Here is a 26162-nt window from a genome sequence, read left to right on the forward strand (position 1 = left end):
AGAATCGAGCTGGAAGGGACCGTGGAGGTCTTCTAGTCCAGCTCCCTGTTCAAGCAGGAGACCCTGTGTCATTTCTGAGAGATGGCAGTCCAGTCTCTTCTTGAAAGCTTCCAGTGGTGAAGCTCCCACAACTTCTGAATAACAGAATAATAACAGAATAACAGAGTCGGAAGGGACCTTGTAGGTCATCTAGTCCAACCCCCAGCTCAAGCAGGAGCCCGAACATCATTTCTGACAGAGGGAAGTCCAGCCTCTTCTTGAAAGCTTCCAGTGGTGAAGGTCCCACAACTTCCGAAGGCAACTTCTGTTCCACTGTCAGAAAATTCATCCTTATTTCCAGGTTGAATCTCTCCTTGGTCAGTTTCCATCCATTCTTCCTTCTCTGGCCTTTGGGTGCTTTGGGAAATAGCTTGACCCCCTTCCTCCTCTCTGGGGTAATAGCAATAGCAATAGCAATAGCAGTGGACTTATATACCGCTTCATAGGCCTTTCAGGCCTCTCTAAGCGGTTTACAGAGAGTCAGCATATTGCCCCCAACAATCTGGGTCCTCATTTTACCCACCTCGGAAGGATGGAAGGCTGAGTCAACCCTGAGCCGGTGAGATTTGAACCGCTGACCTGCTGATCTAGCAGTAGCCTGCAGTGCTGCATTTAACCACTGCGCCACCTTGGCTCTTGGTAGATATTGGAAGATGCTCTCATGTCTCCTCTGGTCCTTCTCTTCCCTAGACTGGCCATGCCCAGTTCCTGCAACCGTTCATTGTATGTTTTATCCTCCAGTTGCCTAATACTCTTGTTTGCTCTTCTCTGCACTCTTTCTAGAGTCTCCACATCTTTTTTACAGTGTGGTACCCAAAAGTGGATGCAGTACTCTAGGTATGGGAACTTACTGGGGCTTTATAGAAGGGTACAATTTCTGGTGGCAAGCTGTTCCACTGGTTAATAGTTCTCTCTGTTAGGAAGTTTCTCCTCAATTCCAGGTTGCTGGAATTTCACACTTAACAAGTGTGAAAAAAATGGTCCTAAGTCATTTTTTTTTCAGTGCTGTTGTAACTTCAAACGGTCACTAAGTCTAGGGCCACCTGTAACTGCTCCATCGTCCCTTCTGATCCTCTGGTTGCGGCTGCCTGCCAGCAGATGCAGTGCCTGAAGCTGAAGCGTGCACATGTTGCACGTGAGAACGCCCCAAAATAACAGAATAACAGAGTTGGAATGGACCTTGTAGGTCATCTAGTCCAGTGTTTCCCAACCTTGGCAACTTGAAGATGTCTGGACTTCAACTCCCAGAATTCCCCAGCCAGCGAATGCTGGCTGGGGAATTCTGGGAGTTGAAGTCTAGACATCTTCAAGTTGCCAAGGTTGAGAAACACTGAACCCCGCCCAAGGAGGAGACTTGGCAAAGCGGGTATTGCAATGGGGGATGGGGCTTATTGGCAGAGGCGCCTTATTTATCCCGCAAATTAATTTCCTGCTAATTATAAATATTCAATAACAAATAGAAAATGAATATATATCTCCACGACTGCAGAGCAAGCTCCTGCGCGCCCCCTGGTGTCTGCGCAATGGAATCGCCGGCGACTTCTTTTTTTTTAACCCTCAACACGGGTATGCGCGCGCAGCAAAAGAGGCCCCGCCTCTTTTCCCTTCCGGCCCTCGGCTCTTTTTTTCCCCCACACGGCGCCTGCGCGGGATTCTCTGTCGAACGAGGTAAACTCAGGCCGTTAAGGGGCCGGAAGTGCGTGAGGCCACCTGACCGGAAGTGGTCCTGCGGTAGGAGAAAGAGGGGAGCCTCGCCGAGCGACCGTGGCAGAAAGGGAAAAAGACGGGTAGGCCGCGGTGAGTGTGGGACGGGGAAGAAGGGATGGTCGTGTTTTCAAACCAAGAGGGGTGAAGGGGCGAAGCGGTCCGGTTCGTCGCCCCCCCCCGCCCCGCCCACGTCCCTCAGAGGGCGAAAGGTTGACGCATTCGCGAAGCCCCGCCCTTGCACCTCTTACGTCACAGCCCCGCCCCGCGTGGCCCCGCCCCCGCTTGGTGGTCTCTGGAGGGGAAGGCTGCTCTGCCTAGCTGTGACGTCACTGCCCGGGAATTGCGCAATCGCCCGGTAGGATCGACTGGGTGGGGGGATTCCTGGGGGGGGCTTCCTCCTCCTGCTCCAGGACTCAAAAGGGGGGGGGCTCCTGTCTCCCCTACCCCCCCTTTTCTCAGGTGCACCTGCTGTCAGCTCAGATTGATGGAGACTGATAATAGTGATGGGCGGGATCCTCTTTGGAAAGAGGGAGGGGCATGGGGCGGAGCCTGGGTTAAGTGCCGAGACTATTTTGCCCTAGAGGTCTTTCCCCTCCGCCCACCTTGATAGCCTCAGGGGTTCCTCCCAGGGGTTCCTGAACCCCCAACTACAGGTAAGTCCTCGACTTACGACTTACAGGTAAAACAGAACTGGAAGGGACCCTGTGGGTCATCTAGCCCTACCCCCAAGCAGGAGACCCTACACCATTTCTGACAGAGGGCACTCCAGTCTCTTCTTGAAAGCCTCCAGTGGTTAAGCTCCCACAACTTCTGAAGGCAGGGCACTCCACTGAACAACAGAATTGTAAAATGGGGCAAAATTCACTTAACAAATGTATTAAGCAACAGAAATTCTAGATAGACATAGATGATAGGTAGACAGACAGACAGACAGACAGACAGACAGACAGACGATAGATAGATAGATAGATAGATAGATAGATAGATAGATAGATGATAGATAGATAGATAGATAGATAGATAGATAGATAGATAATAGATAGATAGATAGAGATTATATAGGTAGGTAGGTAGGTAGGTAGGTAGGTAGGTAGATAGATAGATAGATAGATAGATAGATAGATAGATAATAGATAGATAGATAGATAGATAGATAGATAGATAATAGATAGATAGATAATAGATAGATAGAGATTATATAGGTAGGTAGGTAGGTAGGTAGGTAGGTAGGTAGGTAGGTAGGTAGGTAGGTAGATAGATGATAGATAGATAGATAGATAATAGATAGATAGATAGATAGATAGATAGATAGATAGATAGATAGATAGATAGATAGATAGATAGATGATAGATAGATGATAGATGAGAGAGAGAGAGAGAGATAGATAGATAGATAGATAGATAGATAGATAGATAGATAGATAATAGATAGATAGATAGATAGATAGATAGATAGATAGATAGATGAGAGATAGATAGATAGATAGATAGATAGATAGATAGATAGATAGATAGATAGATAGATGTAGTTGATGTAGGTAGGTAGGTAGGTAGAGAATAACTGCAATAATTCACTTTACAAATGTGACAAGAACGGTTGTGAAATGGGGCAAAACTCACTGAACAAATTTCTCACTTAGCAATATCAATTCTGGGCTCAATGGTGGACATAAGTAGAGGACTACCTGTATTTGTGATGGTACCGCTGGCTGAAGCAGAGGAAGCAGCATAGAGGTGGTTAAAAGACCTTCTAACTTGGAGTCCGGTCTGGGCCTATAAAAACATTTCAAGTTAAACCTTTAGATCTAGATTTAAAGGGTCTTCCAACCTTGGCAACGTTTAAGACTTGTGGACTTCATCTCCCAGCATCCCCCAGCGAGCCATGCTGGGAGTTGAAGTCCACAGGTCTAAAACGTTGCCCTAAGTTGAACGCCCTTGGCTTTTATCTTCTAAGTCTGGTGAGATTCTTGCAAACTAGTGATCAACCATCCAGAAATCTTGCCTGATCCATTTTTAGAGCTGTTCGGGTTGCATTTGCCGTAGGTTGCAGATCTCCTTCCCCAAGTAACGAGGAATTTAAATGCTTAGGTAGTTATCAGTTGCTCAAGAAAAGCCAGCAAATACCCTTGGACAGGGATCGGCAAACTTAAACACTCTAAAGAGCCATTTGGATCCGTTTCCCACTGAAAAGAAAACACCGGGAGCCACAAAAGCTACCAGGGGTTGAAAAGCTCAATAAATCGTATGGCGGCAGGTGTCGCACATTGTGACACATATTTTGAGCGACAGGGAGCCACAGCAGAGGGATGAAAGAGCCACATGCGGCTCCAGAGCCGTGCGTTGCCCATCCCTGCCCTTAGGAATGATCATTTTCTTCTGTCAAATCCTGGCGTGGGACTCTGTGGGGAAAAAAACACCCCCAAATTTGCGTTGATGCAGCCCCTCTAGGGGGCAATTTTCATCCTTTCTCCTTAGGTTGCAAGGCCTGGAGACCAAAACAGATGAAGAACGGTTGCAGGATTTGAGTTTGGCTAGTCTAGAGAAAAGAAGGACTTTTAGGAGGGGACATGATAAGAGGGTTCCAGTATTAATGGGGCTGCCATAAAGAAGAGGCGGGACAACTTATTTTCCAAACCACCAGAAGGCAAGGCAAGGAACAACAGGGTGGAAACTAACTAAGGAGAGAAACAAAGGAGAAGTAAGGAGAAACTTCCTAACAGTGAGGATAATTAACCAGTGGAACAGCTTGCCACCAGGAGTTGTAGGTCAAGGGTGTCAAACTGGATTTCATTGAGGGCTGCATGTGTTTGACCTCAGGGTGTGTGTAGTCAGAGCGGGCGTGGCCAGCTTGACATCACTCATGTTGGGTGGGTGGGCGTCTGTGGTGGCCTGAGTGCTCAGCCAGCGAAACCGGGCTCTTAAGCTCTTGTTTTCGGTTGCGACAGCCTCCTGCAACGCTGTGCCATTGAAACCAGACCTTGGAACGACTGCACGCAGCCTTCCCCATCTCCATTTTCACCAGCAGTGGCGCCATGGGCCAGTCCTTTGCGGTGTCCAGAGCAGGCTTGTGGGCCAGATCTAAGCACCCCGCGGGCCAGATCCGGCCTCCCGTGCCTTGAGTTTGACACCCCTGAAATTGTATAGGCCAGGCTCTGCTGCTTGAGCAGGAGGCTGGACTAGAAGACCTCCAAGGTCCCTTCCAGCTCTATTCTGATTGAAATGTCCTGCCGTTAACTGAGCATTCCAGCCACCTACCATATTTTTTGGAGAATAAGATGCACCTTCCCCCCTAAAAGAGTGTGGAAATCTTGGTGCGTCTTATACACCAAACACAGCCATTTTGGGCCTCCCGAAGCCCCACCACTGCATCCCGGAGGCATTTTTCCCTTCCTCCAGCCCCCAGGAGCACTCTGCAGGCTTCAGCACAGCTGGGGGAAGGGGAAAATGCCCCAGTTTTTTGCAAAAAACAGCCCGTTTTTTTCAAAAACAGAGGCGTTTTTGCCTTCCCCCAGCCCTGCTGAAGCCTGCAGAGTGCTCCTGGGGGCCCGGGGTGGTGGTGGTTCCTTACCGTATTTTTTGGAATATAAGACACACCAAGGTTTTGAAGAGGCAAATTTAAAAAAAAATTGTTGCACTCTGCAAACCTCCCAAAAACGGCCCGTTTTTTGAGAAAACGGGCCTGTTTTTTTTAAAGGGCACGAATAGCCCTTAGGAACCTTGTAGAGTGCTCCTATGAGGGTAGGGGGGCCAAAAACGAGAAATAAAACAGCCCGTTTTTTGCAAAAAAATGGATAGCCTCTAGGAAGCTTATAGGGTGCTCCTGGGGCTGGGGGGGGGGGCAAAATTGAGTATAAAAACAGCCCGTTTTTTGATCATTTTTGCCCTCCCCAGCCCCTAGGAGCTCTCTGAAAGCCTCCATGAGGCTATGCACAGCCATTTTGGTGAAGGGGGCGGGGTTTCAGGAGGCCAGAAAATGCTGTGCTCAGTGTATAAGATTCACCCAGATTTTCAGCCTCTTTTTTGATGGGAAAAGGTGCCTCTTATACTCTGAAAAATATGGTACCTCTTCGAAATCCTGGTGCGTCTTATACACTGGTGCGTCTTATAGTCCAAAAAATACAGTAGATAGAACACCTTCCAAAGTAACTCTTAAAGGTTTAGTACCATTTTTTAAAAACCTCCATTGTTCTTCCTCCTCATTGTAGCTCCCCCCCAATCCACGCTTCTCGTTTTTCCGAGGAGCACTACTATCATTTTACTACGTGTTCTCGGCAGCACTAGGTGGCAGTAACGGATTGTAGTCTCCTTCCGTTTAACTCAAAGCCAAGGGCCCCCCTGGGCACTGTGCAATTTCCACGAAGCTTTTTGCCTGTTTAGTGCCTTTCTTTTTCTTCTATTCCCCCCCCCCCTCTCCCTGCAAGGGATTGATTTCAGGGATAGAAGCAGATAGAAAGGAGGAGAGCGAAGGAAGCGCCATCCTTCGCATCGTTATTCAGATTTTACAGTGGCTTCATTTGCTGCCTGAAATCTAAAAACAAAACATCTGCTCAGAAAAAATCTTTATAAACAAGTTATGCTTTTATATTATGCTTCACTTGGGGTAGGGGTGGGGGGCATGAAAAAAAATTACAAATGAAACGAAAGAAAGAACAAAATAAGGATAAATTTCCTGGTGGCGAGGACAATTAGCCAGTGGAACGACTTGCCACCAGAAGTCGTGGGTGCTCCAGCATTGGAGATTTTTAAGAAGAGATTGGATGACCATTGGTCTGACATGGTATAGGGCAATGTTAGCGAACCTTTTCAGAGCCGAACCAGGAGTGTGTGCGTGCAGCCGCCTGGTGCGCATGCACGCCCCATGAAGATGAACTTCCGGTTTCTAGCACGCACATTCTCACTTGCCACCTGGTCTTCGCACACAGGAAACCAGAAAATCACCTTTCCGGCGCATGCATGCACCCCAGGCAGCTGCTCTTTCTGGCAATCATGGGCACGCAAAGACCAGGTGGCCGGTGAGCATGTGTGTGCCAGAAACTGGAAGGTCGTGTTCCCAGTGCGCACATGCGCACCTTCATCAGATGAAAGTCATTTTTCCCAGGGCAGATGATGACCAGCTAGCTGGCACGCCGGAACCCGGAAGAACAACGGGTGATGGCTTATGTGCCCGGAGAGGTGGCTCTGCATGCCATTTCTGGCACACGGGCCATAGGTTTGCCATCACAGGTATAGGGTCTCCTTTCTTGGGGAGAGGGGTTGGACTAGATGACTTCCAATTCCCCTCCCACCTCTGTTATTTTGTTAAGGCTTCCCTAAGACCTGATAACGCCTAATACCACTTAAAAGGCTGTGCGGGAAAGGGCCCTCGATTTATTCCCCATAGCACCCCAAAGCAGAACAAGAAGTCATGGGTCTCTTTCAGCGGTGTTATTCTGAACGATATAACTCAGTATTACGACATGCATTATATTGTAGACCAAAGGTTTGTTTTCCCCACTGTGAAGTGGGTGGGAGTGTGAGAGAATGGAGGTAGCCCAAAATCACCCAGATGACCTTCCTGCCTAAGGTGGGACTAGAAGTCCCAGACTCCTGGTTATTGGCCCAAAGTCACCCAAGCAACTTTAGTGCCTGAGGCAGGACTAGAATTCCCAGTCTCCTGGTGATTGGCTCAGAGTCACCCAGCTGGCTTTCATGCCCAAGGCAGGACTAGAATTCCCAGGCTCCTGGTGATTGGCTCAAAGACACCCAGCTGGCTTTCATGCCCAAGGCAGGACTAGAATTCCCAGTCTCCTGGTGATTGGCTCAAAGTCACCCAGCTGGCTTTCATGCCTAAGGCAGGACTAGAATTCCCAGTCTCCTGGTGATTGGCTCAAAGACACCCAGCTGGCTTTCATGCCTAAGGTAGGACTAGAACTCACGATAAATAGTTCACTGTTCCACAACCTCAGCAACTATTTAAGATGCGAGTGTGGCCTTCAACCCCCAGAGTTTCCATTGGCCATGTTGGAGGCATCTGTGCTTCCTAACATTTTAAGAGTGTAGAAAATGGAATTTTGAACCAGCCAGGAAAGGTACTGCATTATTCAGTATTCTTATTGTAGGGAAATAGACTCTTAGATGTCATGCCATGCCGTAGTGTGAGAGTTAGGTGATATTCCTTTGCAGCAAAATCATAATATCCATCCAAGACCTCAACGAAAGGGGACAGAATTGATTGAAAGAGAAACCTTGACCGGATAACACGAGGAAAGTTTTTGTTGGAGAGACTGAAAGGATGGAGGGATGCAACGTATGCTCAAGGGTTAATATCCATGTGTGTTTTTACATAACATGTGTGAGGGAGGAGATCAGACCTATCAATGGATTCTGTATGTTTATAAATAGAAGGATGGTATATGGGTGAGTATCAGGGATGTGATACTTCAGTGGCTAAGACGCTGAGCTTGTCGATCAGAAAGTTTGGCGGTTCGAATCCCTAACGCCGTGTAACGGAGTGAGCTCCCGTTACTTGCCCCAACTTCTGCCAACCTAGCAATTCGAAAGCACGTTAAAAAATGCAAGTAGAAAAATAGGAACCACCTTTGGTGGGAAGGTAACAGCGTTCCGTGCGCCTTCGGCGTTTAGTCATGCCGGCCACATGACCACGGAGACGTCTTTGGTTTTGTGGGAACCTTTAGAATTGTCTTTGCTTCTTCTGTGCCTGTATGGATCTGTTAGTAAAGTTATACACTTTGTCCCAAGAGTTTATTTTTCTGCATATTCCAACGGGACGCTAGAACTCACAGTTGCCTGCTTAGTAGACTTAGCAAACTAAATGTATGTAAAAGAAGGGCGTGAAAAGTTAAGTAGCGTTGTATCTAGCTTCTCTGTTAGTTTTCTTTGGCCGTAGAGCGCGTTGGATTCTTTGACGTTCTGGGTAAATGTAGCCTTTCAAAAATATCTCTTGATAACTAACGACAGAAGAAAGTGGAAGCCACTTACTCTCCATCTGCCCTTTTTTCAGTACCTGGCCCGGTAATTGTGACCATGCCCACGAGGATAATATGCCGAAGATTTTCAGGGCGATCTTGTAAGACACCTGCATTTCCCAAGATGGAGACCACGAAGAGCTTCCCCCGAGGAGAAGAAGAGAGCCAAAACATCCATCGAAGAGGCCAAGACCCCAAACTTGCCGTTGTGCACAAAGCTTGGAAGCTACCAGGGTACCAATTACATTATTATCCCTCCGTTTCACGAGAATCCAAGTGTCTCCTTCGCAAGGATGCTCTCCAAGGTTCGAGAGAAGGAGCTCTTCTGGACTTTTGCTCCAGAACTAGCATTAGATGCACCCAGAATACAGCCAGCATCCTAGCTCTCCCAAGGCTTTCAAGAGCAAAGAACGTTTTTCTAGATTTGGGAAGCAGCAAAGCTTTCTGCACTCAAGCGTCCCCGAGGGACTCATGGCTGCTGTCCTCCATAAGGAATGACAAGGATGAGGCCTATTTAAAGTCTCCCAGCAATAAGAAAGTGGCTAGACAATTCCAGAAGCAAAGGCCCGAGTACGCATCTCTGTGTTACAGCCCAGAGGAACGCCGCCGGCTCCTTTCCGCTGAAGAGTCTCACTTCATCCTCCAGAACGTCTCCATGTTGAAAGAATACATGAAACCCAAGGACATCGTGAACTCTTTCTTCCGGCTGAGCCATTTGCCGGCAGACAAACACCAGGCATTCAAATCCAGCCCCAGATTCCCAGTGCTGTGTCAGGGCGTCATTAAGAACATCCGCCTGTTTGGGAATGCGGAGCTGATCGTGCTCTTGAAGGCCTTTGTCGCCTTAGGAGTTCCGCCCGTCCATTACATGTTGAAGGTCGTGGAAGACGAATGCGTCCGACGGGTTGAGGACCTGAGCTTGAATCAGCAGCTGCTGGTAGCCGATCTGTGGCGTTGCTTGAACTGCAAGGTCCCTCAATACCTGGATGCCATGTTGAATGACATCAACATGAACTGGAAGGATCTGTCGCTGACTCAGCTGGTGCAACTGGTTTACATCGTCGGCGAAGGCCGGAAGGCCCCCGAAGAGTTAGTGAAGAAGTTGGAGGCCTCGGTCTTGAAACATTTGCACGCCCTCAATCTGGAGGAAGTCGGCATCATCTGCTTAGGCTTCTTCAAGTCACAGAGTAATATGTCCGAACCCCTCTTGAGAAAAATCGGGGACAAAATCTGCGGCTCCTTGGGAGACATGAGCAATTTTGCCATCATCAACGTGCTCAAAATGTTCCGTGGGATTCACCTGGATCACCTGGATTTTCTAAAGGAGCTGGGGCATGTTATTCCTCCCAGGATCCCCGCTCTCAGCATCCCGGGCATCATGCACATTGCCTTCGCGTGCTCCTCGCTGCATTATTGCGATGAAGACATCCTCAATGCGATCGCGGCCGCGGTCCCCTCTAAGGCGGCGTCTTGCCGTACCAAAGACATCGCGAAATTATTGTGGTCGTTCGGAACCTTGAACTACCATCCTCCCAACGAAGAAGAGTTTTACGCCAGCCTGTTGGAACAGCTGGAATCGAGGATGTTTGAGTACAATAAATTCCCCGAGCATCTTATCACTTCCTTAATCGGCTTGGCCTTTGTGCAACGTTTCCCTCACGATTTGCTCGACTACGCCTTGAGTCCCGAGTTTATCGAGTTAAGCAGCACCTGTAAACACGATCTCTGGAAAGATTTTTTCACCCTCGACGGGACGGTGGGAATCGAGTGCCCGGGCTACACCGGCAGCCGCCTGACCACTCAAAGCAAGCGAGAGATGGCGGGGAAAATGCGGGATTATGTCTTGAAGCAGGAATTCGACGTGGCTTGGTCCCTCCTGGAGGAGGTGCTGGGCGGCCCCCAGTTTATCAAGCTGCACGCGGTCTTGCCTCACATCAGGTCCGTGGATTTGGAAATCCGCTTAGACACCAACCGAAAGCCGTTGCCGTTTAATTCGGAAGGCGTGACCGGGGAGCGTTTGGAACTGAAAAAAAATGGCGCTCTCCTCACCGATAACATCATTAATCGGCTTTTGAAAGGGAAACCGCTCAGCCAGTCCGAGGAAAGCGAGAAAGACCAGCGTATTCAGAAAAGGGGAGAATTTCACGGACTGCCTATTTGGAAAAAAATGGATTTTTCTGATGCCGAACCCGGTTTGGAGACTTCAGCTGATGCAAAAGATGAAGGACGACCCTCTCCGATAAACCAGGAGCAGCAGGAATGTGTGAAATTAGCCCTTCAGGTCACCAACAGAAACCAGTACAGATATCACTCAAAAGAGCTGCTGGGGCTCCACGCCATGAAAAGGAGGCAGCTCCGCCAAATTGGATACGTCCCAGTAGAACTGCCTTTTTGGGAGTGGTTTCCATTACTCAAATGTAACCGGGAGGAACAGCGGAAGTATTTGTACCAGAAAGTGTTTGAAAGGTAGCCAAAACATGCTGTAGAACCAGATGAAAAAATCTTCGTGGCTGTTCTGACCTAGCTTTCCCCAGAAGCACGAAGCCGAATCCTCATCCCGATAAACCGTTTTATTTAATTGACAGTGAATTCATCTCCAGCAAAGTCTTTCTTCTCCCACAGTCTTTCAAGATAGTCCACAATTACCAATTGTCAGGCTTGGAGAGCGGGCAGGCCGATATCTTTCAGACGCCGCAATATTTGGCAAGAATGCAGGAATGAAGTAATTGTCTCCTGCAAACTCCACTCCCCTTTCGCTCCTCTTTTATGTCCTCTGGGAGGGGCCATTCACCATCCATCTGTGGCCTTACTCGACCCCTGTTCTTTAGCTGTTCCCTTCGTCTGGCAGCTCTGCGCATGCGCACACTGGGAACAGGTTCCAGCTGTTCTTCTGCCCCACTGATCTCCGATGGCAGCTGATAACTGTCAGACGGCCCTGGCCCCCTCTCTGCCTCCGACACAGAGCCCTCATCCAAGCCTTCCCCAGACTCCAGGACTGGCCCAGGTTCCTCCCCAACCCTCCTCACTGTCCAAATCTGCTGCCAGATCCGCTGGCATTGGCAGGCCACAACAGTGGCGATGACTTGAGTTTTTAGCTTTTGAGATGACAAAAGATCGGGATGTCAAACTCGCAGCGTCACGTGACGTATCGGGACTTTTTCCCCCTGCGCTAAACCGGATGGGGGTGGGGCCAGCACACGATGCATCCGGACTGCTAGTTTGACACCTCTGACATAGATGGAAGCCCACCTTGTGAACAATATTTGTATTTCCAAGCTGCTGAATTTCCGGTTTCATGTCCCTTTGCAATTAAACGTAGATAACATTTGAGGAGGGGCAGTGCTAGTTTTCATCATGTCTCCTTGAGGGCGAAAGGATTTCACTGTCATCCTTAAGAAAATAAAACATAACTTGTAATGCTGTTTTATTTGACTTACATTTTATACCTTCGCTCCCAAAGGAGCAGCTGTCGTAATGTGAAAAAACCAAGGAAAGCAAATATTTATATATCTATCTATCTCTATCTATCTATCTATCTATCTATCTATCTATCTATCTATCTATCTATCTATCTATCTCTATCTATCTATCTATCTATCTATCTATCTATCTATCTATCTATCTATATCTATCTAATCTCTATCATCTCTTTTCTTTCCTTTTTTCTATATCTATCTATCTATCTATCTATCTATCTATCTATCTATCTATCTATCTATCTATCTATCTATCTATCTATCTATCTATCTAGATGATAGACAGACAGACAGACAGACAGACATATATAATGGCTCTGTGTGTGTCTATGTGTGTTTGTGTTCCAGCATACCAGCATAACTCTGGAATGCCTGGAGCAATTTTAACCAAACTTGGTACAAAGATGACTTACTCTCTGGAAACAAATACTGTGGGAATAAGACATCCCTAACATCCCCTTGGGGTGTGTGTTCTGTTAAGATACAGCCTGTTGTGCCTTAAAATGGCTTCTACCGTACTGCCTTGAAATGGCTTCCGCTGTACAGCGCTGTGGAGTTACCACGGTAACGGCTTCACAGCACTCCACAAGGGGGCTCCCTCTGGTAAGGGGGAAAATCCAACATTAGAAATTGCAGCAACGTTCATGGAAGGAGGGTTGGGATAAATAATAAATACCCCGGGGCTGCGCTGGGTTATCAGCTAGTTATATATAAAATCCAGCAGTCGGTTTGCCCACGAATGAGCACACCTCATGTTAAATTTCTCACATACCGCTTGGCAGTCTGTGAAATGGGAATTAAAATTTGCTGGAATTTGGAGAGAATTGTAAAATTCTTTTGTGGGGGGGGGGTATGTGCGTGAGTGAGAAAGCGAGTTGGATATGTGCGTGGATTAATCGGGGTGGATGGCAGCGTCCCATGCTGGTTAATCTTTGAAGCTATGTAGGACTAGGCCTTATAACTATTTGAATGGGAGACCACTAAGAAATCCTTGGAGTGCGGGTTGGACTGGGAAGCCAAGAAATAGCCCAGGGAAATCACTTCTTTATTTGCACACCAAATAAATAAATAAACAAACTTATATGAAGATGGCTTTGGAATTACCACAAAGTGAATTTCACCACTTCGATATAAATTTGCATGTGGACAGGTAGTCCTTATGGCTACAATTGAGCCCCAAATATCTCTCTAGTTATAGGTTGCCTCTCTTTTTGCTTAGTTTCCATCCATTGCTTCTTGTCCTGGCTTCAGGCATTTTGGAGAATAGGTGGAACACACATCCCTCTCTTTTTATGTAACGGTAAAGGTTCCCCTCGCACATATGTGGCTAGCTGTTCCTGACTCTAGGGGGCGGTGCTCATCTCTGTTTCAAAGCCGAAGAGCCAGCACTGTCCGAAGACGTCTCCGTGGTCATGTGGCCGGCATGACTCAATGCCAAAGGCGCACAGAATGCTGTTCCCTTCCCACCAAAGGTGGTTCCTATTTTTCTACTTGCATTTTTTACCTGCTTTCGAACTAGATTGGCAGAAGTTGGGACAAGTAACAGGAGCTCACTCCGTTAGGCGGCGCTAGGGATTTGAACCGCTAAACTGCCGATCTTTCTGATCGACAAGCTCAGCGTCTTAGCCATTGAACCACCGCATCCCTTTTCCTTTTTATGGCAGCCCCTCAAATATTGGATCCCTGCAATCAGGTCTCCCCGAGTCCTTTTCACGATTCTAGATATACCCAATTCTTGCAACTGTTCTTCCTATTTTTTTTTAGCCTCCATTAATCTTTGTTGTTTAATCTTCACCTATCTTAAATTTATTGTTTATTTCTCTCCTCCATTTATGAGTAGAATCCAAATTAGCTTTACAGATGGAAGGCAAAGGCACGTAGGTTTATATACCGCTTCCCGTTGCTTTACAGCCCGCTCTAAGCGGTCAACATCTCGCCCCCCAACAATATGGGTCCTCGTTTTACCGACCTCGGAAGGATGGAAGGCTGAGTCCACCCTGAGCGAGTCAGGATCGAACTCCTGGCAGTTGGCAGAATTACCCTGCAATATTGCATCCTAACCACTGCGCCACCATGGCTCAATATAATTCTATTGTATTTTGAGAATGATGTCAACAGATAGCTGTATTCTGTGAATTGTAACACAGGTAGTCCTCGACTTACAGCAGTTCATTTAGTGACTGTCCAAAGTTACGACGGCACTAAAAAAAATACTTACGAACGCTTACAAGCATTTTCACGCTTACAAGCATTGCGGCATCCCCATGGTCATGTGATCAAAATCCAGCCTCTTGATAACTGGCTCATATTTATGACGGTTGCAGTGAATCTGGGGTCACGTGATTCCCTTTTGCGACCTTTTGATAAGCAAAATCAAAGATTCACTGAACAACCGTGTTCCTAACTTAACAACTGCAGTGATTCACTTAACAACCGTGACAGGAAAGGTCATAAAATGGGGGGGCAAAGCTCACTTGATGACTGTCTCACTTAGCAACAGAACCATTGAGCTCAATTGTGGTCGTAAGTCGAGGACTACCAGTACTGGGCTACAAATGGACAGCGAATTACAACTTTCTCCGGTTAAACCAGGATATAAACCGTATTGCTGTCCAACTTCAGCAGGCTTCCGTCACGACAATGCAGGTGTTTTTTTTTTTCAGATTAGCCATGATACCAAAACAATTTATATTTGTTGGCAGGTGCCACCAGGCCTCCTAATAGAAGAATACAATGAATTGAAGCTCAAATTGAAGATTGAAAGGAACCAGGTACCTTTGACACACATACAACTTTAAATTGCGAAACGCCTTCATTTGTAAAATCTCGAAACGCCGGGAGAGACACAAATGAACTTTGTGAACAAAAGTTAGTCGAAACATATATTTCCTAGGCAGGGTTTCTACAACCTGCAGCTCCGGAGCCGCATGCGGCTCTTTTTGTCACCCTGCTGTAGCTCCCTGTTGGCTGAAGCCACCACTGGCTGGCCCCGCTCCTCGCCCTCCCTTCCCAGTCACTCCTCACCTGGCCTGAGAAGGTAAAGGTGACGGCGGGGGAATGGAGACTCGCTCCGTGTTCTAGAGTGGGGGCGAAGCACCCCTGTACTCGCCATATCTCGGAGGCGCTTCTTCCGGCCCTTGTAGAGAGGCAGGGAAGGAGGGAGGGAGATGAGAAAGACAGAGAGAGGGAGAGAAAGAAAGAGAGACAGAGAGAGAGGGATACACTTGTTTCCCCACAGAAAACACCGGGAGCCAGAAAACCTGAGTAGGCGTGGCTGGGGAGGTAATGTGACTGGGTGGGAGTGAGTGATGTTGAGTTGGCCACGCCCACCCAGGTTATGTGCCTCCCGGTGTTTTTTCTGTGGGAAATGTGTCCAAATGGCTTTTTGAGTGTTTAAGGTTGCAGAACCCCCGTCCTAGACCTTCGATGCGAATCATATTAGACCTTCAATGTGAATCATATTAGACCTTCAATGTGAATCATATTAAAGGCTTTTTCAGCATTCTCCTTTGGTGTTTCTCAACCATGGCAGTTTGAAGATGTGTGGACTTCAATTCCCAGAATTCCCCAGCCAGCATAGCTGGCTGGGGGATTCTGGGAGTTGAAGTCCACAAGTCTTTAAGTTGCCAGCTTGTAGACCTCTGCAGTGCTGGCTGGGGGATTCTGGGAGTTGAAGTCCACACATCTTCCAATTGCCATGGTTGAGAAACACCAACGGAGAATGCTGGAAAAGCCTTTAATATGATTCACATTGAAGGTCTAATATGATTCACATTGAAGGTCTAGGACGGGGGTCTGCCAAGGTTAAGGAACGCCGTTCTACTATGTCACCATGTCCAAAACATCACTTGACAGATGTTGTCAGAGTGATTGGTTAATCCACACTGAAAATGAATGGGTTATGCACGATGCAATATATGTCCTATATCAAGTGGTATTGATAGAAGTGGCTTTGTAGTTTTCCAACTTCTAGGCCAGCGGTGCCCAGCCTTAAGGCCCATGGACTTCAACTCCCAGAATTCCTGAGCCAGCATGAGGGAAAATATGGCCCTTTTATGGCTTGTGGACTTCAAATCCCAGAATTCCCCAGTCAGCATGGGGGAAACTATGGCCCTTTTAATGCTTGTGGACTTCAACTCCCAGAATTCCTGAGCCAGCATGGGGGAAACTATGGCCCTTTTATGGCTTGTGGACTTCAACTCCCAGAATTCCTGAGGCAGCCTGAGGGAAACTATGGCCCTTTTGTGGCTTGCGGACTTCAACTCCCAGAATTCCTGAGCCAGCATGAGGGAAACTATGGCCCTTTTATGACTTGCGGACTTCAACTCCCAGAATTCCTGAGGCAGCCTGAGGGAAACTATGGCCCTTTTGTGGCTTGCGGACTTCAACTCCCAGAATTCCTGAGCCAGCATGAGGGAAACTATGGCCCTTTTATGACTTGCGGACTTCAACTCCCAGAATTCTGCAGTCAGCATGGGGGAAACTATGGCCCTTTTAGGACTTGTGGACTTCAACTCCCAGAATTCTGCAGTCAGCATGGGGGAAACTATGGCCCTTTTAGGACTTGTGGACTTCAACTCCCAGAATTCCTGAGCCAGCATGAGGGAAACTATGGCCCTTTTAGGACTTGTGGACTTCAACTCCCAGAATTCCTGAGGCAGCCTGAGGGAAACTATGGCCCTTTTGTGGCTTGCGGACTTCAACTCCCAGAATTCCTGAGCCAGCATGAGGGAAACTATGGCCCTTTTATGACTTGCGGACTTCAACTCCCAGAATTCCCCAGTCAGCATGGGGGAAACTATGGCCCTTTTAGGACTTGTGGACTTCAACTCCCAGAATTCCGCAGTCAGCATGGGGGAAACTATGGCCCTTTTAGGACTTGTGGACTTCAACTCCCAGAATTCCGCAGTCAGCATGGGGGAAACTATGGCCCTTTTAGGACTTGTGGACTTCAACTCCCAGAATTCTGCAGTCAGCATGGGGGAAACTATGGCCCTTTTAGGACTTGTGGACTTCAACTCCCAGAATTCCTGAGCCAGCATGAGGGAAACTATGGCCCTATTTATGGCTTGTGGACTTCAACTCCCAGAATTCCTGAGCCAGCATGAGGGAAACTATGGCCCTATTTATGGCTTGTGGACTTCAACTCCCAGAATTCCTGAGCCAGCATGAGGGAAACTATGGCCCTTTTATGACTTGCGGACTTCAACTCCCAGAATTCCCCAGTCAGCATGGGGGAAACTATGGCCCTTTTAGGACTTGTGGACTTCAACTCCCAGAATTCCTGAGCCAGCATGAGGGAAACTATGGCCCTTTTAGGACTTGTGGACTTCAACTCCCAGAATTCCTGAGGCAGCCTGAGGGAAACTATGGCCCTTTTGTGGCTTGCGGACTTCAACTCCCAGAATTCCTGAGCCAGCATGAGGGAAACTATGGCCCTTTTATGACTTGCGGACTTCAACTCCCAGAATTCCCCAGTCAGCATGGGGGAAACTATGGCCCTTTTAGGACTTGTGGACTTCAACTCCCAGAATTCCGCAGTCAGCATGGGGGAAACTATGGCCCTTTTAGGACTTGTGGACTTCAACTCCCAGAATTCCGCAGTCAGCGTGGGGGAAACTATGGCTGCTTTAGGCCTTGTGGACTTCAACTCCCAGAATTCCTGAGCCGGCATTCTACAATTTGTTTCTGTAGGGACCGATGGCCATCACTTCCATGTTTAGAACGACGAATTCATGTCGACAAGTCATTGCAATTGTGTAGAAAGGGGCAGGTCTCTTAGCCGCAGGAAGGGAAAGGAAGAACTGGTGCCCACAGCATCCTTTGGGGAACCCCAAGATTTTGTACTTGGTGGTTACGCAAACAGCCCTGGATCAGCCAGGCCTTCAGTGTGACCCATCACAAGTCTCCTATTCTTTTTTTTATCATCCGCCATTTGCTATGATTTAAAAAACGTTGTGTGTTTTTATCGTAGAGCCAGATTAAAATTCGGGAAGCCGATTTCTGTCTCCATCCATAAAAATGGTGATTAATCTCTGCCTTCCACAGTTCAAGCCAAGAATTCACTGCAACAAGGTAAAAAAAAAACAACGACAGTACAACACAGCACAATTACTACAACACAGGTGGTCCTCGACATACAGCCGCCATTGAGCCCAGCATTTCTGTTGCTAAGCGAGACTGTTGTTGAGCGGATTGAGTGAACGTTTGCCCCGTCTTACGACCTTTCTTCCCGCAGTTGTGAAGCAACCAATACGGTCGTTAAGTGAATCCGGCTTCGCCCTTGACTTGGCTCGTCAGAAGGAGGCCTCCAAAGGGGATCACGTGCCCCCCCCTCCCACGGTCATAAGTATGAACCTGTTGGCCAGGCGCCTGAATTTTGACCGCAGGGATGCTGCAGTGGTATATAAGTGTGGAAAAAAAACGGTCCTAAGTTCCTTGTTCCAGTACCTTTGTAGCTTTGAACCGTCGCCAAATGAACGGTTGTAAGTCGAGGACCACCTGTATAATACAGCAAAATAGACCAAAGAGTGGAGCAGTTCTGCGTCAGCGGAAGAAACCGCCGTAGGGATGAAGGGACGCGTTAACTCAGTCCGTGATTCGCGTTCCCTGCTGCTTTTATGCAAATCCTTTCTCAGAAATGGAAATAACCTGCAGAGCGACAGCTGGTAAACGGGGTTTAGAACGGGGGGGGGTGTTCCCAAACTCAAGACCCGTGATGTGGTCGGATGCCGCCTGCGGGGCCATCCTGGTCTACCCAAATGCAAAGAGGAATCATTCCAGCAGTTTTGGGAGTGGCGTCCAACTGGCCACGCCCACCCAGTCAGCCACACACCCCTGGCCCCCCTGAGGTCAACCGCAGTCCTGATGTGGTGCTTAGTGAAATTGAGTTTTGACACTCCCGGTTTATAACATAAAACATAGAATCTGTTCCGACATAGCCTAAAAGCACGAAGCCGACTCCTCGTCCCGATAAACCCCCTTTTATTTAGTTTGAAAGGGAATTCCTCTCCAGCAAAGTCCCGGCCGATATCTTTCATGAGATTTCACAACCACAGACCTTGATCAGGCTTGGAGAGTGGCCAGGCCGATATCTTCTAAACTCCATGCTGTAGCAGCAAATCCTTGGCAAGAAGTCAGGAACAGATCTTCACCCGAATGAACGGAACTCATTGTCTCCTGCAAACTCCACTCCCCTTTCGCTCCTCTTTATTCCCTATGGGAGGGGCCATTCACCGTCCACCTGTGCCTTTACTCCTGAGTCGGCCTTTGTTCCTTAGTTGTTCCCTTCTCCTGGCAGCTCTAAGCATGCGCACACTGGGAACAGGCTCCAGCTGTTCTTCTGCCTCACTGATGTCTGACTCCGAAGGCAGCTGATAACTGTCGGACGGCCCTGGCCCCCTCTCTGCCTCCGACACAGAGCCCTCCTCAGAGCCTTCCCCAGACTCCAGGACTGGCCCATCTTCCCCCCCAACCTCCTCACTGTCTTGAGTCTGTCACCAGTTCTGCTGGCCACTGGCGGGCCAAGACAGAATCCTACAGCCCAAAGGGACCTCGGAGGTCTTCTATTCCAACCCCTAGCTCAAGATGGGAGAACTTATTATACCATCCCGGACAAACAATTGTTCAGTCTACAGGTAGCCTTCGACTCACTTCATTTTAGCAACTGTTCAAAGTTAACAACAGCACTGTAAAAAGTGACTGAACGGCCATTGCAAGCATCCCCGCGGTCGCCTGGTTGAAATTTAGATGCTCGGCAACTGACTCATGTTTACGACGGTCGCAGTGTTCCCTTTGGCGACCTTCTGACATGCAAAGTCGATGGGGAAGACGGATTCTTTAACAGCCTCGTTCTCCACTTAACAATCCCAGTGATTCACTTAACAAGCCTGGCAAGAAAGCTTGTAAAACGGCCCCGAGACTCACTAACTGTCTCACGTAGTCACATAAATTTTGACACACACCCCCCTTTGTAAGCCGAGGACCGCCTGTATTCCCCATCACTGACCATTATCCTGAATTGTAGATTTCCGCCGACGGCTACGAAGTGGAAAACCTCGTCTCCGAAGACCCCGTCAGGAGACACCGCGGCTTCCGCTGCGAATACTTCATCAAGCCGCCGGTGCATGTGACGATTTCCTTCCCCTTCAACGTGGAAATCTGCCGGATTAATATCGATACTTCTTCCGGGTCTTGCCACAACATCACCGGCTTGGATATTTATACCGCTACCTCATCCAATAAGGCCTGTTGGAATAGCCCCGAGCCCCTCTTCTCCGCCCCATCCAGCCAGCATCCCGCGTTGGACAAAGAGAGCTTCACGCTGGTGGGCAAAGCCGTCTTAAAGAATCAAAGCAAAGTGACCTTCGGCCATCGCGGCTTCCGGCCCAGACCTCCCTTCCATCACCAAACAGACCCCCTCCTCTCCTTCCCCAGTTCCGCCTCTTTGGACTTATGGAATAAAGGCCCGACGTCCTTAAACAGCGTCTCGCACCTGAAAATCTGCATCACTTACGTGGCGGGCAGCGGCTTGCCTTCCATCAAGCGAGTGGAGGTCTGGGGCCAGCCGGCCAAAAGCTGCTCTCACGAAGTGGTGGATGATGTCCTCCAGCTCGCCGCCAAATCTTCATTGGACGCCTCGGAAGGTCAACTCCCCGCCCTGCCGATGGAGAGCGACGTCGGTCCCTTTGGACACGCCGACCACCAGGAGCAGAAGCTGGTGGAGGTTCTCCAGGACATCCCCGAAGAATTCCTGGACCCCATCACCCTGGAGATCATGACTCTGCCCATGCTGCTGCCCTCCGGGAAAGTCATCGACCACGGGACCCTGGAGAAGTGCAACCGCAGCGAGGCCACGTGGGGCCGGGTGCCCAGCGACCCGTTCACGGGGGTGGCGTTCAGCCCGCATTCTCAGCCCCTTCCCCACCCGTCCCTCAAGGCCAGGATAGACCACTTCCTCCTCCAGCATAACATCCCCGGCGTGAATCTGCTGGGCAGGAGACGAGCCTCCGGGACGGTGGTTGCGTCCTCCCTCGCCATGTCTTCGCTCAAACGGAAAATCGACCTGGTGGATCAGAACCAAGAAGGCGGCTCGGAGCCCGGATGCTTTTCGACGGTGGACTTCGCCGTGGCATCCAGCTTAGAGTTCCACAGCAAGAGGGTGAAGATGGAGTGGGATTTGAATTCGTCGCAGATGGATTGCTCCACAGGTATCCAGAGCCTCTTTTGGTTTCTTTTTTGGAAACAAAGTTTTTTTTAAAAAAAAAAAAATTATTACCACTTTTATAAACGTCATCCGGTTTTCCCCCTCTTTACATTTTCTTTTCATTTTACATTTCAGTCCTCTTATTTTCATTCCATATTCTGCTTAGTGTTAATTTCTTCTTAATATATAAACAATCTCATTATTTGCCTCTCTAAATTAATCAAACGTAACATCATTTCCATCTATTATTCTGTTTTAATAACATGTATCCTCAAATTTATAGTTATGCAGTAAACATTTCATTAATTATTTACAAGTTAATACTATTAATCTATGTCTCTCCCATCATATTGAATATATACCGTTGGCTTTATTTACCAAGTTTCATTCTATTCTACTAGCGAATTCTTTTCTTTCTTTCCACCTTTCAACCATTTTCTCCGAGTCTCTCAGGAACTTCACTTCTCTCATATTCTCTCCTCTCCACCCATTTGCCTAAGTTTTTTTTCTTTTTTTTAATCTTAAAATTTCTGTTTTTTTTCTTTCCAATCTTTTTTCTCCTTTTTAATCCTGTTGTTTTAGTATCGCTCCCCAATTTCCCCCCATCTTTCCCCATTCATCCCACCTAACCTCTTCCGGTTTCTAAGGGGGGGACCATCCCGCGGGGAGGATGTTTAGCTGAGTACCTTTTCTGTAATATTCTGAATTGCTTTAGCTGTTGGGTTCATAAGTTTGCGGGTCTTCTGTAAATCGTTGTGTTGTGTTTGTCTTCCACCTTTATTATTTGTATAAATACACAGCTTCCTCCTCCTTTCCCCCCACACAATAACAATCCTGTGCTGGTGGGTTGGGCTGAGAAAGATAAAGGGGTACTGGCCCAAAGTCACCCTGCTGGTTTCATGCCTAAGACAGGACTAGAATTCATGGTCACCTGGTGATTGGCCCAAAGTCACCAGTCTGACTTTCACACTTACTGCGGGACTAGAATTTACCATCTCCTAGTGATGGGCCCAAAGTCATCCGGTCAGATTTCATGCCTAAGGTGGGGCTAGAACTCCCTGTCTGCTGGTGAATGGCTCAAAGTCACCCAGCCAGTTTTCATACCTAAGACGGGACTAGAATTCACAGTCACCAGGTGATTGGCCCAAAGTCATGCAGCCTACTTTCATGCCTAAGGCAGGACTAGAACTCACAGTCACCAGGTGATTGGCCCAAAGTCATACAGCCGACTTTCATGCCTAAGGCAGCACTAGAACTCACAGTCACCAGGTGATTGGGTAAAAGTTACCCAGCAAGTTTTCATGCCTAAGGCAGCACTAGAACTCACAGTCACCAGGTGATTGGCCCAAAGTCATACAGCCAACTTTCATGCCTAAGGCAGCACTAGAACTCACAGTCACCAGGTGATTGGGTTAAAGTCACCCAGCAAGTTTTCATGCCTAAGGCAGGACTAGAACTCACAGTCACCTGGTTATTGGCCCAAAGTCAAGTCTGTTGTCATTTGTTATTTCTCACCTGATTGTTGTGTGCTACTCAAGAGTTGCTTTTGGTGAGATAGGCAGCTAGATATATTTGACAAGACAAATCAACACATTTCAGTAGCTTGATTTCCCAGGGAGGGAGGTATTTGACTCTCCCACGGTGCCTCTTCCTACATCTTTCTCTCTCTTCACAGAAGCGGCGACTCACGAACAGAGGTTGTCCGAAAGCTTGGACAGCGCCTTGAACTCTGCACTTAGCACGATGCCGTTCACTGCGAATTTAGCTAAAGGCGGGCAACATGGACACAGCAGCAGCAGCAGCTCCAGTGATTTCAATGGGGCAGGTGGTGCTCACGGTAAGGCCGGGGGAAAGTTGGCCAACTCATCCTCTTCACCCTTCTTCTCTTCAGGGATCGGTCCCCTAAGTCTTTTTTCTTCCCCACAAGAAGAAAAGGGCTAACACGGGGGTGAAATTCAGCAGGTTCTGGAGAACCGGTAGCTGAGATTTTGAGTTGAATGAATTCCTTTCCTTCACAGTCTGCGAGACTTAATAAACAGTCTTTCAGAGGAATATTCATCCACACGAACCTTATCTCGGTTGGGGAGCTGCCAGATAACTAGTTTCCAACCGCAGGGAAAGGCAAAACTTGGCACAGAGTCTCTTATAGTCACAAACAGAACTTTCCACTCTTGAAACGAGCGGAACTGATTTTTTTTTATTGAAAAGCTTTAATAAGTTTTACAAATATTTCCCCTTCCCTCCCTCCACCCCAACCCTATCCCCCCTCCAACCCTCCCTCCCCCCAACTTCCCAGAGCAAAATACAGGGTATAAACATTTAACAATCATACACTAACATAAGCTAACTAACTATAGCATCCTAACTCCCCTTTTATTAAGCTAAATTTAAATAAATTACAACATTCCTTGTTCATTCCTTGCTCTACATGGGGCAGCCCTTGAAGAGCATTCGGAGACTTCAGCTTGTCCAGAATGCAGCCACGCGAGTGATCGTGGGTGCACCTCGGTTCACCCACGTAACACCTATCCTCCGCGAGCTGCACTGGCTGCCTATTGGTCTTCGGATACGCTTCAAGGCGCTAGTCGTCACTTATAAAGCCCTTCATGGTATTGGACCTGGGTACTTGAGAGACTGCCTGCTGCCAATTACCTCCAATAGACCGATTAGATCCCACAGATTAGGCCTCCTCCGAATTCCATCCGCCAGCCAATGCCGACTGGCGACTACCCGGAGGAGAGCCTTCTCTGTGGCTGCTCCGACCCTCTGGAACGAGCTCCCCGTGGAGATTCGAACCCTTACCACCCTCCAGGCCTTCCGCAAAGCCCTCAAAACCTGGCTATTCCGGCAGGCCTGGGGCTAAAGAGTTTCTGCCCCCCCTTCTCAAATGGTATGGTTGTTGTGTGTTTTTAAATTGTGTATTGTTTGTTTGTCTTTATCCCCTGTTTGTACTTCCTTTCCCTTGACTGAGTTGTGAGCCGCCCTGAGTCCCTTTCGGGGAAAAGGGCGGCATATAAATGAAATAAATCCTAATCATTCATAAGCTAATGGAAATTTCTTAGTCTGATATTTATTTTGAATGTAGTCAATCCATCTTCTCCTTTCCAACTTGAATTTCTCATCTGAATAGTCCTTCAAATATGCTGAGATTTTGGCCATCTCCGCTAAGTTTACTACTTTTAACGTCCGTTCTTGAATAGTAGGCAACTCTTCCTTCTCCCAGTACTGCGCCACCAACAAGGAACAGATTGTTTCCTGCAAAAGCCCCCTCCCCATTTGCTCCTCTTTTGTTTCCTATGGGAGGGGCCAGTCACCTCCAAGGTGGGGCTTTACTCAAAAGTCCACCCTGCTTTCTTAGTTCTTCTTGTCTTCTGGCAGCTCTGCGCATGCGCACACTGGGAACAGGCTCCAGCTGCTCCTCTGCCTCACTGCTGTTTAGCTCCCTCTCTGTCCCCGACGCAGAGCCCTCGTCCGAGCCTTCCCCAGCTCCCAAGACTGGCCCATGCTCCTCCCCAACCGCCTGTCTGTCTCTGCTGCCAGCTCTGTTGGGCGCCGGCGGGCCACAACAGTCACATTTTCACTTTTGTGTGTTTTTCTTTTTCCCCCCCACAGAACACAACAGGAGCGTCGGCCCCCAAGGATGTTCAACCTGTTCCCGAGCCTTTTCTTCCTACTTCAAAACCGAGGCCGTCTACCAGCTCCCGTGCCGGCATCTGGTGTGCCGCGCCTGCTTGGCCGACCAGCAGAAATCCTTGTCCATCCTGTGTATGAATTGCAAAAGGCTGTTTGCCAGCCACGACGTTTCGAGGGTCCATTTTTGAGAGGGAAAAGAGAACGGGAGATGCGCTCTTCGGAGTTGGGAGATTTAGCCCCGGGCAGGCTTCCTTCGCGGTAGCCAAGAGGCAGGACTGGTTCCTCTCCCCACCACCACCACTCCCTCCACTGCCACCGCTGAGTCGCACAACGACAACAATCCTACACGCGCTGTACTAAAAAAACGAAGGAACTGGTGAGGTTATACATGCTAGGACAGTAGAGTTTTAGAGCTGGAGGAATCAAAAGGATAATAAAGCCATATGCTTCTCTATTATTATTATTATTTTTGTCTCCAAAAACAGTTCATTTATACTGGATATATAAAAATGGCTCTGTGTCTGTGTCTGTCTGTGTGTGTGTGTGTGTGTGTGTGTGTGTGTGTGTGTGTTTTCCAACATAACTCTGGAACGCCTCAAGAAAACAAATATTGTGGGGGTAAGACACTCCTAAAACCCCTCGGTCTGTGTGTTCTGTTAAGATACAGCCTGTTGTGCCTTAAAATGGCTTCTACTGTACAGCACAGTGGAGTTGCCAGGGTAACGGCTTCACAGTACTCCACAAGGGGGCTCCCTCTCTGGTAAGGGGGGGGGGAATTCAACATCAGAAATTACGTTTGGTCCAGGCATTTCCCCCCCGATAAATAAATACCCAGGCAAAGCCGGGTTATCAGCTAGTTTATACGTAAAACTTCGCATCTTTATAATTTCAATTCCATTCTTTGGCCATGTTTCAAACTGCCCATGTTATCTGTGGCTTCCTGTTTCGCAAAAGGGAGCAGTTGGCAGTTCACTTTTTACAGGGTCTATTCAGAATAGAGCTGGAAGGGACCTTGGAGGTCTTCTAGTCCAACCCCCTGCTCAAGCAGGATCCGTTAAAAGGAGAACCCCAAAAATTGTGTTTTATACACACCTGTTTGTTGTCAATCCTGGTCTCTCTTGTGCAGCTAGGGGTGCG

The 26162-nt window shown here is 48.2% G+C and overlaps 2 protein-coding genes across 5 annotated transcripts in view; both read left to right on the top strand.

Annotated features, from left to right (window-relative positions):
* The window catches only part of UBOX5 (U-box domain containing 5), an 81572-nt gene extending 56084 nt beyond the window's left edge, over nt 1-25488 (top strand). The window contains exons 1-6 of one of the 3 annotated variants that reach the window (XM_032224082.1): nt 1746-1826; nt 14890-14958; nt 18162-18262; nt 20214-21396; nt 23068-23229; nt 25005-25488. In XM_032224082.1, coding sequence (XP_032079973.1) covers nt 18209-18262; nt 20214-21396; nt 23068-23229; nt 25005-25213 — 1608 coding nt within the window. In that variant the 5' untranslated portion in view covers nt 1746-1826; nt 14890-14958; nt 18162-18208 and the 3' untranslated portion in view covers nt 25214-25488. Of the gene's footprint in view, nt 1-1745; nt 1837-14889; nt 14959-18161; nt 18263-20213; nt 21397-23067; nt 23230-25004 lie in introns of those variants that run through there. The other 2 variants (XM_032224081.1, XM_032224083.1) reach the window with 2 other exon arrangements.
* Nucleotides 1606-11335, top strand: FASTKD5 (FAST kinase domains 5). 2 transcript variants are annotated; one of them, XM_032224075.1, is made up of 2 exons: nt 1606-1836; nt 8747-11335. In XM_032224075.1, the coding sequence occupies exons 1-2, from the start codon at nt 1608-1610 to the stop codon at nt 11179-11181; spliced, it is 2664 nt and encodes an 887-aa protein (XP_032079966.1). In that variant the 5' UTR covers nt 1606-1607; the 3' UTR covers nt 11182-11335. The 2 variants fall into 2 exon arrangements, with proteins under 2 accessions (XP_032079966.1, XP_032079967.1); XM_032224076.1 differs by having other exon boundaries at nt 1761-1826.
* Nucleotides 25489-26162: the final 674 nt, after the last annotated feature.

The sequence above is a fragment of the Thamnophis elegans genome, chromosome 9 (genome assembly GCF_009769535.1).
Source record: "Thamnophis elegans isolate rThaEle1 chromosome 9, rThaEle1.pri, whole genome shotgun sequence".
NCBI classification, from domain to species: Eukaryota; Metazoa; Chordata; class Lepidosauria; order Squamata; family Colubridae; genus Thamnophis; species Thamnophis elegans.

Bases quoted from the DNA above. Each gene is read 5' to 3' on its own strand.
- FASTKD5 (XM_032224075.1), top strand. From the start codon at position 1,608: ATGCGCGCGCAGCAAAAGAGGCCCCGCCTCTTTTCCCTTCCGGCCCTC. The intron at 1,837-8,746 runs GTGAGTGTGGGA...CCCTTTTTTCAG, and splicing joins AAAAAGACGGGTAGGCCGCG to TACCTGGCCCGGTAATTGTG.